The sequence below is a fragment of the Callionymus lyra genome, chromosome 19 (assembly GCF_982586985.1).
Source record: "Callionymus lyra chromosome 19, fCalLyr1.hap1.1, whole genome shotgun sequence".
Lineage (NCBI taxonomy): Eukaryota > Metazoa > Chordata > Actinopteri > Syngnathiformes > Callionymidae > Callionymus > Callionymus lyra.
This window is the reverse complement of record NC_141836.1, coordinates 3,616,709-3,628,968: the sequence shown is the minus strand read 5'-3', so window position 1 is coordinate 3,628,968 and position 12,260 is coordinate 3,616,709. Positions and strand designations below refer to the sequence as shown.

Here is a 12,260-nt window from a genome sequence, read left to right as displayed (position 1 = left end):
TCATTGTGACGTCACGAGCGTAGCCGGCGCCGAGGCATGCTGGGAGATGGAGTTTTCTCTGTGCAGCTCTGAAGCAAGTCTGCCTTCAATGACCTCAATCTTCCTGCTTTACAAACGAAACGTGATACAAAAAGGATATTTATTATCTAGAAAAACTATTTATTTTAATATATTAATGTATTTTAAATGTTTTTATTCAGACTGAGTTAAGCAAAATATGATTTTACATGTTCATTATGTAAGTAAGTAAGTCAATTATATTTATAGAGTACTTTTCTAGACCAGGGTCACAAAGCGCTTAAACAATCAAAACAATAGTCAATAAAGTATATATACACAACAGGAGTTCCAGAAAATCAAGGAAAAGCCTGAACAAATGTCTGCTCTGAACTTGCGAGTGTGGATCCTTTTACAACAAAATGGAGGCCATTCCATGTGCTTAACTCCCACGACAACACGCTTCTGACAATCGAACACAGAGTAAGAATAATAAAAACTTTATTTCGGACGATCACAGAGACACCAGGGGTGACGAGAGATGACGAGATGTCTAAAGATGTTGTGAGCAGTAACAGACTCTGACTAACATCCCATCAGTTCACATGTTAGTGGTAACATACAAAAATAAGAAGCCATTAAAAACCCATGACGACATATTCAAAGTCGTTATAACTTTTTTTTTTTTCAATTAAAGTACTTCGTAGTGAAAGGAGTCGTCGGGAATTCGGACTCCAACGATGTTGGCGACTATTATGTAAACTTTAAAAAAAAATCCTGTCTCCAACAGGTCTTGTTGAAAGCGGATCATGTAGGATGGTCGTCCTTTAAAGGGTATTATTGCTTTAATCGAAACATAATCGGAGACAAACATGTGTTTTGGGGCCACAACAAAAGAGTAAACGAGTTGCTGCGGTTCTGTAATGGTTCAGGTTCAGTCACGACAAACACGGGAGAGAAGGTCACGGCGGTAACAGTGATTGGAGGAGGGAGCTGTAGCTGCAGGTTCCTCCCAGAGGACCCGCGCCCAGAGGTGGATTCACTTCAGGATGATGTGGTAGCCGTCGCTCGTCTCGTCTGCGGAGAGACAGACGGGATCAGTTCGGCAACAATAATCCGGAGCACAAGAGTTTTTACCTTTCATGGTGTGCAGGATGAAACAGACTTCGTCCTGGAAGTTCTGAATCATCTGAGGAGAGAAGAAGGACGGTCAATCACGAGCGTCGGTGATAAAAAAAAGGGGGTGAAAAGATATAAAAGGGGGGCGCCACCTCATCGCTGACCAGCACGTGGATCCCGGTCGGTCCCTGCTTGAAGATCTGGTTGATCTGTCGAGGTGAGATGTTGAAGAGCTGAGCGAGCTTCTCCGTCAACTCGCCTGCGGTGAGCTCCTCCAGGTAGATGGCGTGATAGACTGTAGGGGGCGCCACGTGATTTTAAAACTCAGTCAGAGTTAATACGAGAAGAAGAAAACACTGATAGACATGTGCTGTGTCTCAAATCGCATACTTCTCTTAGTATACTAGAAGTTAGTATGCATCAGGATAGTGTTCGTACTAACAAGTAACTAATCCTCCACAGATAGTATGTCTCAAATCAAACTCTGCTGCTACGCACTAACCGGAATTGACGCGACAGCTTCTTCTTCTACTACTATTTAACGATGGTTTCAACCAGCTGTTTGAACGCTATCGCCACCTGCTGGCAGCACGTTTTGCAACTTTGGAAAAAGAAATAAAGAAAAAATATGAGAATCGAAATATTCGCGAGATATTTAAGCTGGTATCAGCAGCGAAGACGTGTCATCCTTCTGCTGCTGCGGAAAATACACCTGTAAGTATATGAATATATATGCATTTATCTAAGATGGCGGCCGTTTAGAGTGGTTAGTGTCCATCGAATCATGCTCAGTTTTGTGGGTGTTTTAGTGCCAATTTAGTGTGCATGGCGCACTAAATTTCGCATACTAAGAATTGAGACACACTTACGCACTAAAAATACTAACTTTGAGTACGCCAGTATGTGATTTGAGACACAGCATAGATCACAAACTAATCAAAAATTAAGAATGAAGGAAGGGAGTGAGATCTACCATAAAAGGTGCTGTTGTTCGAGTCTCCATTTTCATGCTTGTTGTCGCGAGACTGCGGAGACTCCTGGCACACATAGACCGTGAGTCGAGGTCGCACAACCCTGCGCACACACACACACACACACACACCATGAATAAACGTTGTACGATCGGTCAGACGATGAGACTCACCGTCCCTTCAGAGCGTTGAACAGTCTGATCCCGTCGGCAGGACCGCAGATCTGGATCACATCTTCCCGGGTCAACTTCAACAAATCTGCACCTGAAACATCAAATGGATTTCGTCACAAACTCCGTAAAAACATTGAATGTTTACCGTCGTCATCTCACCTGAGAAGTTGGTGAACAGACGACAGAAGGGCGAGAATCTGTTCCTTAGCAACCACTGCTGAGCGTCCGGAGGTGTCGCAGTTGGTAATAGATTCTGGAACAAGAGTTCCTTGTTGAGGAAAGGTTGGTTTTAAAAAAGGCAATTCAATGGTTGAAAGATGCAGGAATTTCATATGTGAGAAAACTTACATCTATGACAGGAACAGCCACTGGTTCTGGTTGGTGGATGGGAGATCCGTTTCTGGACAGACAAGCTACGTTCCTACAATCATCAGAGACGTTTGTGCTCAAGTTCTTTCGAGATGTTAGTTGACGGGACTTTGAAAGTGGTGACAGAACTCACCCCTCCGCGACAGGGAAGCTAGCGGGTGGGCTGCTGAAACCAGGCGACGGCGAGTTGCTGACGTACGCGACCTCAGGCCACGGGGAACACTGAAGGAAAACCCACACGATCGTCAACCGATAAGTTCGTCAAGACGTCCACTCGTGCACCGACCTCTGTGAGGATGGTGGTCTCGTACGAGGGCTGGTACTTCTCCTTCTCCTGCGGCGCCCTCTTCTCCATCTTCTCCCGGTCCGTCTTCTGTTTCCGGTCGGCACCTTTGGGCTAACAGCGCACGGTTTTGCTGCGGTGAGTCCGACAGTCCAGACGCGTCCAAGTCAGTCGGCTCCCTACCTTGAAAACCTTGACCTGGCAGGAGGCGGAGTGCACGTGCTCGGTGTATTCTCCACCCTCGTTCTCCTTGAAGGTGTCGATCTGGACCCGGAAGGGAACCCCCTTTTCGCCTCCGTGCTTCCGCATGGTGAACTCTGTGCTTATGCAGTGGACCTGGGAGACGGAATCAGATCATTGTGGCTGAACATGAACCCACGGGAGCAGCCGGTCCTTGTACCTGGATGAAAACAGAGGTTCTCTTGGAGGGCTCCCAGAGGTACTCTACAGTGTTTAGCTGAGTGGGATTTGCACGTGGGTCAATGATTCCCACTGACATTGGGATATCTGAGAGACAACAAAAAGTACTATTAGTTAATCAAGCTAATGCATTTTTTTTGGAAAGTCTTTCTGGAAGTTACTTTAGAAAGACATTGAAAAAAGCTCACCCAGGTCCAGGATACGATCTCCAGGCCTGTTCCAGCGCCAGCCTTCTAGCTGTTGATGCTCAGTGTACTGCAGCCTCCGGTCGTGAAACACCACACGGATGATGCTCTGGAGGACGAGAGGTTTAGTCTCCGTGACAACACAAGCTTGCGGCTTCTTAGCGAAACATACTTTGACCATTTTACCAGAAATCTCCGGGAGCTCGCCGATCTTCCTGTTGTCGAGCATTATGATTTCATACGACTGTCCTGCAACCACAGAGACACAGGAAACAGATTTATATGTAGGCGTACTATGTTTATAAGTGTGTACTGTATCAGTATTATGGCACGTGTCCTCGGGGTCAATACTGTGATCTGACCTTGGTTGAGGTAGGTGAGTGTCTCGTCGTGCAGTTTGACAGCAGGCGACGTAGCAGCACACAGGACATACTGGAAAGGGAGGATTTTGTTGTCGGAGTCGGGAGGAAGGTTGGACTCTTCCTGTTTGAAGATGGGAAGGGCCAGGACATCGCTGACCCAAACACACTTTGTTACTAACTTGTTGTTTTATTATGCCTCTTACTTTCTCCCCGCAGAACTCTACCTCATGCTGTAGGCACCGGCGCCGAGCTCCTGGCCGATGCCCGACAGGCTAGCATCGAAGTCCTGGACCAGTCCAGACTCGATGACTTCATCGGTGAGAGGCAGTTTCAGAGCCCACGCCATGGTGATGATGATGGTTATGGAGATGACAGGTGGGGAAGAATTTACCGCTGTAGAAGCTCAGATCCAGAACTAGTGGATGCCACCTAAGTTGACAAGTCACATCGCAAACCAAATTACAAGCTTTATATAACAACTATATTTCTTTATTCTTTAAGCATACAAGCTACATTAGAGGGAGTTCCTTCATTCTAGAAAGAAAATACAGAGTATTTCGGTAATAACGGTCTAATAATCACCAGCGCACACACTTTAGGATGAAGACAGGACCGTCTTTAGTTTTATGAAGTCATTGTTCTTGATATTTTATCGAATTAAAGATGGGAAACTTGCCTTAAGAGGAGAATCGCCAACAGTGTCTCGCCATCACGTCGCTCACAGGAGTAAAGATAAACAGCTAGCAGGATGCTAGCAGGATGCTAACAAGTCTTCGTTTCCTTTGGGCTCACGGCCACAAATTATTCCAGTGAGACATTTTAAATACTTGAAAAACCTCGCAACGTTGACCTGGCTCCAGAATTAACGGAAACGAAACCTGTCTAATGTTTTGTTTATTTAGCTCCGCCGGAAACAGGTGCCGAGACTTCCGGTCGGATCTCTTCTTCGCGGGATTGGAAGTTCAACGCAATGACTGAGCATTAGCGCCGCTTATTGGTAAGAAGTATAAATATTCTTCATTTTAAACGTTTTTTTTTTAATAAAACAATTTATACTTGACATATACTTTTAAAAGTTATGATTTACCCTCGTATGTTCACGTGATTCTAAGCTCATGCACATTTGCTTTAGATGTTTCAGTAAAGTTTACACTTCAATAAACTATAAAACACACACAAAACATGTTTTACACAAATACTCACACAAAAAATAAACTGTGCCGTTAATAAAAGGTTTTATTTGCATGATTAAATAAAAGTACATAAAAATTCTCGACGTCATTTCATTCACTGTATTCAATCATCCTCTGAACACGAAGACTGAAAGATTGAATTGTCATTTTAACTTCTGATGTTCACCTTAAATATTGTTTGCTGTGTAAACAAGACTGTTATTATTTGAAAGGAACAGATTAGCGAACAAAGATGCTACATCAACAACATATTTTTTCACACCGCTGGCATAGTTAAAGTGCAAATATCGAGTTAAAATAGTCATTAGCACAAATTTTTAGAAAACACGCGACACATTCAACAGTTTTGATACGATGTTATCCACAAACAAGTCAATCAATATGATTCAATATTGTTTTAAAAATCGGATATTTCCATGTGAATTTTTTGAATTCTGACTTGGTTTTTACCAAATTCCTTAAGAATTAAATAACAAATAAAAAAACTGATGTCTCATTTATGTGACACATTTTTAAAAATACACACACACACACACACACACGACTGCATATCACATCAACCTTTCTCAGTCTGAAAAAAAGTCATATATATTTTAAAATAATTCTAAATAAACTTACGATAACTAGATTATTAATATTATTCAGTCAAATGAATATAATTTAAAATACTTCAAATCATGTATACAAACCTTTAATGTAAAACTTGAATAAAGATAACTTGATTGTTTTATTTATACTTAAAATAGTCATTTTAGTATGTGATTAAAATGATCAAAAATAAAAATAGTAATGTAACAGTAACCGTAGACTGTCATGTGTCTTGTTTTTCTAGCACAGATTATCGAGCGCCGCGATCCAAGAACATCCAGAAGCAGGTGGTTGTTGTCTGGTCACCTGATGAGCTGCTGTCCATCATCCCTCAGGTGAGTGACCGCTCCTCCATCACAGCGACACCTGGAAGGCGTTGATCTTGCTGGTGTTCTTCAGAGTCTGTCTCCGGTTGCAGAACCAAACCCGGACCACCTCGCGGTCGTAGTTCAGTTCTCGGGAGATCTGCGTGATCTCCTGTCCCGTGGGCAGCGCGTTCTTCTCGAAGTAGGAGTTCAGAACCTCGATGGCCTGCGGCGTGAAGCTGGTGCGGCGCTTGCGCTTCTTCGACGGCTCGCCGCCGACGAACTCCATCAGATCCTGCTGGCCCTTCTGGTTCCAGTGCTCGGCCTCGGCCAGCCACTTCTCCAGCACCGGCTTCAGCTTCTGGGCGCTTTTGGGCGTGATGTCCAGTTTCTCGAATCTGAGACAAACGGAGTCGGAACGTTGAGAGTTCTGCCGAGACGATGGTTTGAATGTCCAAAGACTGACCTGCAGATGGCGGACTGGCTGTAGGCCGGACCCTCCGTCGCGGTCAGGGCTTGTCCCACCTGGGTCTGGGTCAGTCCCAACGACAGTCTGCGGATCTTGAAGTTCTTGGCGAACTCCCGGATCTCCTCCAGATTGATCCCGTCCTCTGTGCCGAGCTTCTGTGTTTCTGGAAAAGGATGGATGTAAAAAAAAAGGATTGGAACGAAGCAGGAGCTGGAACTTACTGCTGAGCTCGCCCACTTTCACCATGTCCACCAGGTTCAGCGGGCCGCTGGTGTAGCCGGGCTTCTGAGCCGGGTTTGGAGCGATGGCGACGGGAGTTTGAGTGACAGCTGTGACCATTGTCTAGAAATATAAACGCAGGGGATGATGAAGTATTTGTGAAGCTTTGATTCTAGTCATTAGTTCCGCTTCAGTGAATAGGTGGTCGTTTTCTTACCGTGACTAGTAGAGGTTTAGATTAATATCGTTACACTTGAATATAGCAATAAAGCTAAAGGTTAATTGACAACAATATTTCATGCTAATCGCACAAGAAACACCACAAACAGGTCAGAAAATGGTGACTTCATGACGATAGTTTGGTACCTGTGTGCTGGGTTTGGAGGATGTGGGGGGGGCGGCGGGTTTCGTCATAACGGCCGCCGTCGTCGCGACAGGAGCCGCAACTCCGTTGCCCACGGCCGCTATGATGTGGCCCTGGGTGTTGACCAGCAGCTGGGGGGCGACCGTCTGAACCTGAAGACCCTGGAGAGCGGGGGCTGCAGCACCTCCGGCCAGCGAGGCGGGGTTCAACAGCACCGGCAACGTCCCGAGAACCTGCGGAGAAGAACCAAGGTGAGCTAGAAAAAAACGAGCTCCCGGGAATAGGTCGCCCACCTGGCCCTGGGCGTTGGTGAAGATCTGGCTGGTGATGCCCGCCATGTTGGCGTTGGTGAAGATGGGCGTCGACGTGAGCTGGCTGAGGAACTGCGTCTGCGCCCCCAGCGAGGCGGCGTTGATCTGTGGACCACATCGGTGACGACCAGAGCGAGCCAGGACCACGAGAGGAGGGACTTACAATGGCGGGGTTGATGGCCAGTCCGGCCGCCTGCAGGGCCGCCATGGAGATGCTGGGCGGGGACGCAGTGGTGGCTGCTGGGAGATGAGCGGCGCTGACCTGCGGCTGCACTGTCGTCTGGAGCGACTGGAACAGAGGCTGAGCGTTCTGGACCGAGTTGAAGATGGTGGCACCTGGACCGTCACAGACATGTGTGAGCGCTCGACATGGAGGGTTGAGGATAGAGGGTAAGAGAGAATACCATATATAATATAAATATTGTGCTCTGCGACAGACTGGCGTCCTGTCCAGGGTGTCCCCTGCCTCTCGCCCTATGATACTGGGCTAGGCTCGGGGAGACTAAATAAATATTGATATGGCTATGTATCGCAGTATTGTTTCTGCTATACTGTATCCATTCTCTTTTCAAATATACACAGTATAGGTGTACTAGTTGAAGTACCCTGCGTTATCAAGGACTTTTTATAAAATACAAAACCGAGAAAATCTTTTAAATAAAATTCAAAGGCCATTAAATTTATTTGTAAAAATATAATTGCCCCGTTAACCTGCCCGCATGGACTTCAAAGAGCAATGAAATCCCGGCTCTAACTGAGGATGAGAGGATACAGTGAGTCCAGCAGCTTTTAAAGCTGATGTTTGGACATATTTTAGTTTGAAAACAAATGAAAGCAGTTACGACTTCGTCAAGAGTCATGTGGTCTGTAAATACTACAACACCAGAGTCAAGTACTGGACAATACTACACGTATATACTTGTTACTACACTATCACAACACCAGAGTCAAGTACAGAACATTACTACACATATATACTTGTTACTACACTATCACAACACCAGAGTCAAGTACTGGACAATACTACACATATATACTTGTTACTACACTATCACAACACCAGAGTCAAGTACTGAACATTACTACACATATATACTTGTTACTACACTATCACAACACCAGAGTCAAGTACTGGACAATACTACACGTATATACTTGTTACTACACTATCACAACACCAGAGTCAAGTACTGAACATTACTACACATATATACTTGTTACTACAGTATCACAACACCAGAGTCAAGTACTGGACAATACTACACATATATACTTGTTACTACACTATCACAACACCAGAGTCAAGTACTGGACAATACTACACATATATACTTGTTACTACACTATCACAACACCAGAGTCAAGTACTGGACAATACTACACGTATATATACTTGTTACTACACTATCACAACACCAGAGTCAAGTACTGGACAATACTACACGTATATATACTTGTTACTACAGTATCACCGTAAGTACACAACACCAGTGCAGGTCTACCTGGCAGGCCGGCGAAAGGGAGCTTCAACAGGTTCCCAGCAGGAGCGGCGACAGCGGCAGCGAGACCCTGGATGGTGGCCATGTTGGTGTTCGGGAGAGTGAGGAGAGCCAGAGCCCCCTGACCCCCCAGGGAACCCATGCTCAGGGGGACGAGAAGCGGCGACGCCAGAGAGTTGGTCTGGGCCAACATGCCCGTCATCAGGGAGGCGAGAGCCTCCTGGGTCAGAACCTGAGGCAAGAACATCAGGTGTGAGCGAGGCTGTGGTTATGGAGGAGGTGTGTCTGGAGGTTGTACTTGAGGACAGCTCTGGACGGTGAGGGGCGTGGCCGCGGGAGTGTAGGTCGCCTGAGCGAGCGACACTGGAACGGTTTGCGTCAGAGTTGTGATGACGTGGGGCGGAGCCTCCGTCGACGGCACCTGCTCGTCACCTGCAGGAACATCTGTCACCGAGGACGTCGGTGAAGAACCTCCATCTTGTTCTCACTCACCCGCTGCCGCCGGGGTGTGTGTCGCCGCCTCCTCTTTGTCGGGGCGTCGCTCCACCCTGGCTTCACTCTTGACCTCCATCGACGGCGGCACCTCCACCTCCAGAACACGAATGGTCTCCTGACCCGACATCACGATCACCTGCAGGATGTGTTGGAAATATACATGTGTATGACTGTTTGTTTGACCTTGAGTGACCTCACCTGCTCGTTGACAGTGAGGGGCTCATTCTTCACGGACGAACTGGAGCTGCTCATGCTTCGTCCTCAACACGCCCTCGTCCTGAACATACAGATCCAACAAGACTTTGAACAAAAAAAATGCAAGTTAATGACCATCGAAAACGTTTAAATGGTTAAAGTTTGTTTTGTTTTGAGTCATTTTTGGACGAGGAATGTTGGTATATTTTGACACAAATACAGCTAAAATGAGCATTAATTCTGTTTGTACTTTGTGTTACAAGACAGAGTTATTTTGTAAACCCTTCGACTTTATGACAGTGTTTTATTGTCATGGAGCAGTTTTTGTCTTTTTAGCTCTTTCGTCTTAAACTCAACTCATGGCCAGGATGGTCAGCCGAGGTCAAGAGAGACTGGAGCCTGTCTGAACCTTTTTGTTGTTTAAAAGCAACTAACGTTAAACTCTCCTGACATGTAGTAAATGTTGAAATCTTCCTCTCTAAGTCACAGTAAGTTCCTCATCATGACCATGTTTTAAACTTATTACTTTATAAAGTTGCTCTGAAATCTGGGCGAACGAGAGGTTACGAGAGTCCATTATGATGTAATAACGTCTTCACTCCTCCTCCAGCTGTAATCACTCCCTCTTTGTTTATACAACGAGTCCCTTGGCAGTGGAACTTCCGGGAATGATGACGCGCGGTGACAAACCTCCTATGCTTCAACAACCACAGCAGAGTGGGTAAACAAGATTTAATCTCCAGAAAAATAGTGTTTTAAGAGGGCGGGGCTTAATCTATAAAATCTTCATGATCATACTTTGATGAGATCTTCGTTCTTTAACCATCTGAAGAGTCAGAGAAGACGGTTCTCTACCAACACGCACAAGAACTTGGACAATAAACTGAGGGAATATCATGTCACAAGTCTGGTCTATTTTCAGCTCTGGTTAGAGTAAAATCCACAGCTGTACCTCCAGATAATAACAACCATATTATTCAATATAAAACATAAAAATGGTTGGCTGTGAAGTTTTATATTGAATAATATTCATGTATTTATAATATAATTCAAAAACAAGGGCGACACGTATTTATATTCTGCTCTTTTTCGGTCTCCGCAGGCTTCAGAGACATCAGGTGAAGCTTCACTTCTTCTTCAGGTGAAGCTTCACTTCTTCTTCACCCAACACTTCCGGTGAAGCTTCACTTCTTCTTCAGGTGAAGCTTCACTTCTTCACCCAACACTTCAGGTGAAGCTTCACTTCTTCTTCAGGTGAAGCTTCACTTCTTCTTCACCCAGCGCTTCAGGTGAAGCTTCACTTCTTCTTCACCCAACACTTCAGGTGAAGCTTCACTTCTTCAGGTGAAGCTTCACTTCTTCTTCAGGTGAAGCTTCACTTCTTCTTCATCCAACACTTCAGGTGAAGCTTCACTTCTTCACTCAGCGCTTCAGGTGAAGCTTCACTTCTTCTTCAGGTGAAGCTTCACTTCTTCTTCACCCAGCGCTTCAGGTGAAGCTTCACTTCTTCTTCAGGTGAAGCTTCACTTCTTCTTCACCCAGCGCTTCAGGTGAAGCTTCACTTCTTCTTCAGGTGAAGCTTCACTTCTTCTTCAGGTGAAGCTTCACTTCTTCTTCAGGTGAAGCTTCACTTCTTCATTAGGTGAAGCTTCACTTCTTCTTCAGGTTCACTTCTTCTTCACCCAGCACTTCAGGTGAAGCTTCACTTCTTCTTCACCCAGCACTTCAGGTGAAGCTTCACTTCTTCTTCAGGTGAGTTCTGGACCTGCTCACACCTGGAGCAGCCATTTGAGCGCAGGATCTGTCAGAAGTTGTGCGGGTGACAGCAGACCCCCCACACCCCCCCAAAAACAACACGCCCGGATCAAGTCTCGCCGACTCGGTCACTTCTAGACTCAAGACCCACAGCCAGACCTGGATCACCTCCAGACCTCACGTCCAATCCCATGTATTTCCTCTGTTTATCATAAATATATAAATTATGCTAATTTCATTGCATATTAACGCGGTTTCCTCCGCAGTGTCGCGGCTCTTCTACTCACTTGTCGGCTGCGAACGAGGATCTCCGAGTCCCGGATCTCGTGGGTCACATTATTGAATATTCAGCTCAGCTCCAGACGGATCCGCACAAAAGACGCATTTGCATGGATCACAAGGTTCTGGTTCAGAGCGGCGGGTCTGGGAACAGTTCATGACGCGCGGCTCAAACTCGCACAGAATCTTCCTCCCAAATCATCTTTTCTCGCCGCAAAAAATCACGCGATTATGCGCCGATTTGAATCTTTTTCGCACTACGTCATGAGCATAATTTATGCAGAGGAGGAAAAAAATCTTGCATTGAAAAATGTCTGCCGGAGTGAGAGGCTCTTAAAGGGCCAGTGCGCCGGAGGAAGGGCCTGTCAGCGGCGGCTGCGCTGCATAATAAATGTTATTTCTAGTCAGCAGGACAGATTTGATTCTCTCTCTGACAGCTGCTGCTGTCTACAGATGTCAATCATTTCATCGACTTTAATGATAGTTTTATTTTCTTTAACGTTGGTTAAAGTTTCAGCTCGTTTTACTTCTTGAAACTAGCTTTTTATTGATTATGTTTTATGAAGTCAGAGTTGTGTCCTTGTCGTCTTTTTTGTTTTGTTTCTACATTGTCGTTTATCTGCTGAACAAACATGCCGTATCTTTTCTTTTGATATAGTCATAGAGGTGCACGAGCTGAGCCAAAAAACAAGGCTTTAAAGTCATCAAT

At 45.5% G+C, this 12,260-nt stretch overlaps 2 protein-coding genes across 2 annotated transcripts; both read right to left on the bottom strand.

The window, feature by feature from the left end:
* Nucleotides 1-481: 481 nt before the first annotated feature.
* tfcp2 (transcription factor CP2) lies at nt 482-4,775 on the bottom strand. The gene is made up of 16 exons (XM_087781713.1): nt 4,556-4,775; nt 4,104-4,308; nt 3,880-4,031; nt 3,690-3,766; nt 3,521-3,626; nt 3,313-3,419; nt 3,096-3,248; nt 2,916-3,026; nt 2,763-2,851; nt 2,609-2,681; nt 2,420-2,528; nt 2,261-2,351; nt 2,090-2,190; nt 1,269-1,411; nt 1,135-1,186; nt 482-1,074 (listed from the first exon to the last, which is right to left on the bottom strand). The coding sequence occupies exons 2-16, from the start codon at nt 4,223-4,225 to the stop codon at nt 1,037-1,039; spliced, it is 1,524 nt and encodes a 507-aa protein (XP_087637839.1). The 5' UTR covers nt 4,226-4,308; nt 4,556-4,775; the 3' UTR covers nt 482-1,036.
* A 340-nt stretch (nt 4,776-5,115) lies between these two features.
* pou6f1 (POU class 6 homeobox 1) lies at nt 5,116-11,950 on the bottom strand. Its single transcript, XM_087781712.1, has 11 exons — nt 11,560-11,950; nt 9,521-9,599; nt 9,320-9,458; nt 9,126-9,259; nt 8,831-9,059; nt 7,492-7,664; nt 7,311-7,433; nt 7,020-7,250; nt 6,656-6,776; nt 6,432-6,597; nt 5,116-6,363 (listed from the first exon to the last, which is right to left on the bottom strand). The coding sequence occupies exons 2-11, from the start codon at nt 9,572-9,574 to the stop codon at nt 6,015-6,017; spliced, it is 1,719 nt and encodes a 572-aa protein (XP_087637838.1). The 5' UTR covers nt 9,575-9,599; nt 11,560-11,950; the 3' UTR covers nt 5,116-6,014.
* Nucleotides 11,951-12,260: the final 310 nt, after the last annotated feature.

Excerpts from the sequence above, each read along its gene's own strand:
- pou6f1 (XM_087781712.1), bottom strand. The coding sequence starts at position 9,574 with ATGAGCAGCTCCAGTTCGTCCGTGAAGAATGAGCCCCTCACTGTCAAC. Across the intron at positions 7,665-8,830 it reads CCCTTTCGCCGGCCTGCCAG|GTGCCACCATCTTCAACTCG; the intron begins GTAGACCTGCAC and ends GTGACGGTCCAG. Across the intron at positions 7,434-7,491 it reads TGGCCATCAACCCCGCCATT|ATCAACGCCGCCTCGCTGGG; the intron begins GTAAGTCCCTCC and ends TGTGGTCCACAG.
- tfcp2 (XM_087781713.1), bottom strand. The coding sequence starts at position 4,225 with ATGGCGTGGGCTCTGAAACTGCCTCTCACCGATGAAGTCATCGAGTCT. Across the intron at positions 2,529-2,608 it reads TGGCTGTTCCTGTCATAGAT|GAACTCTTGTTCCAGAATCT; the intron begins GTAAGTTTTCTC and ends TTCCTCAACAAG. Across the intron at positions 1,075-1,134 it reads CATCCTGCACACCATGAAAG|ACGAGACGAGCGACGGCTAC; the intron begins GTAAAAACTCTT and ends GTCTCTCCGCAG.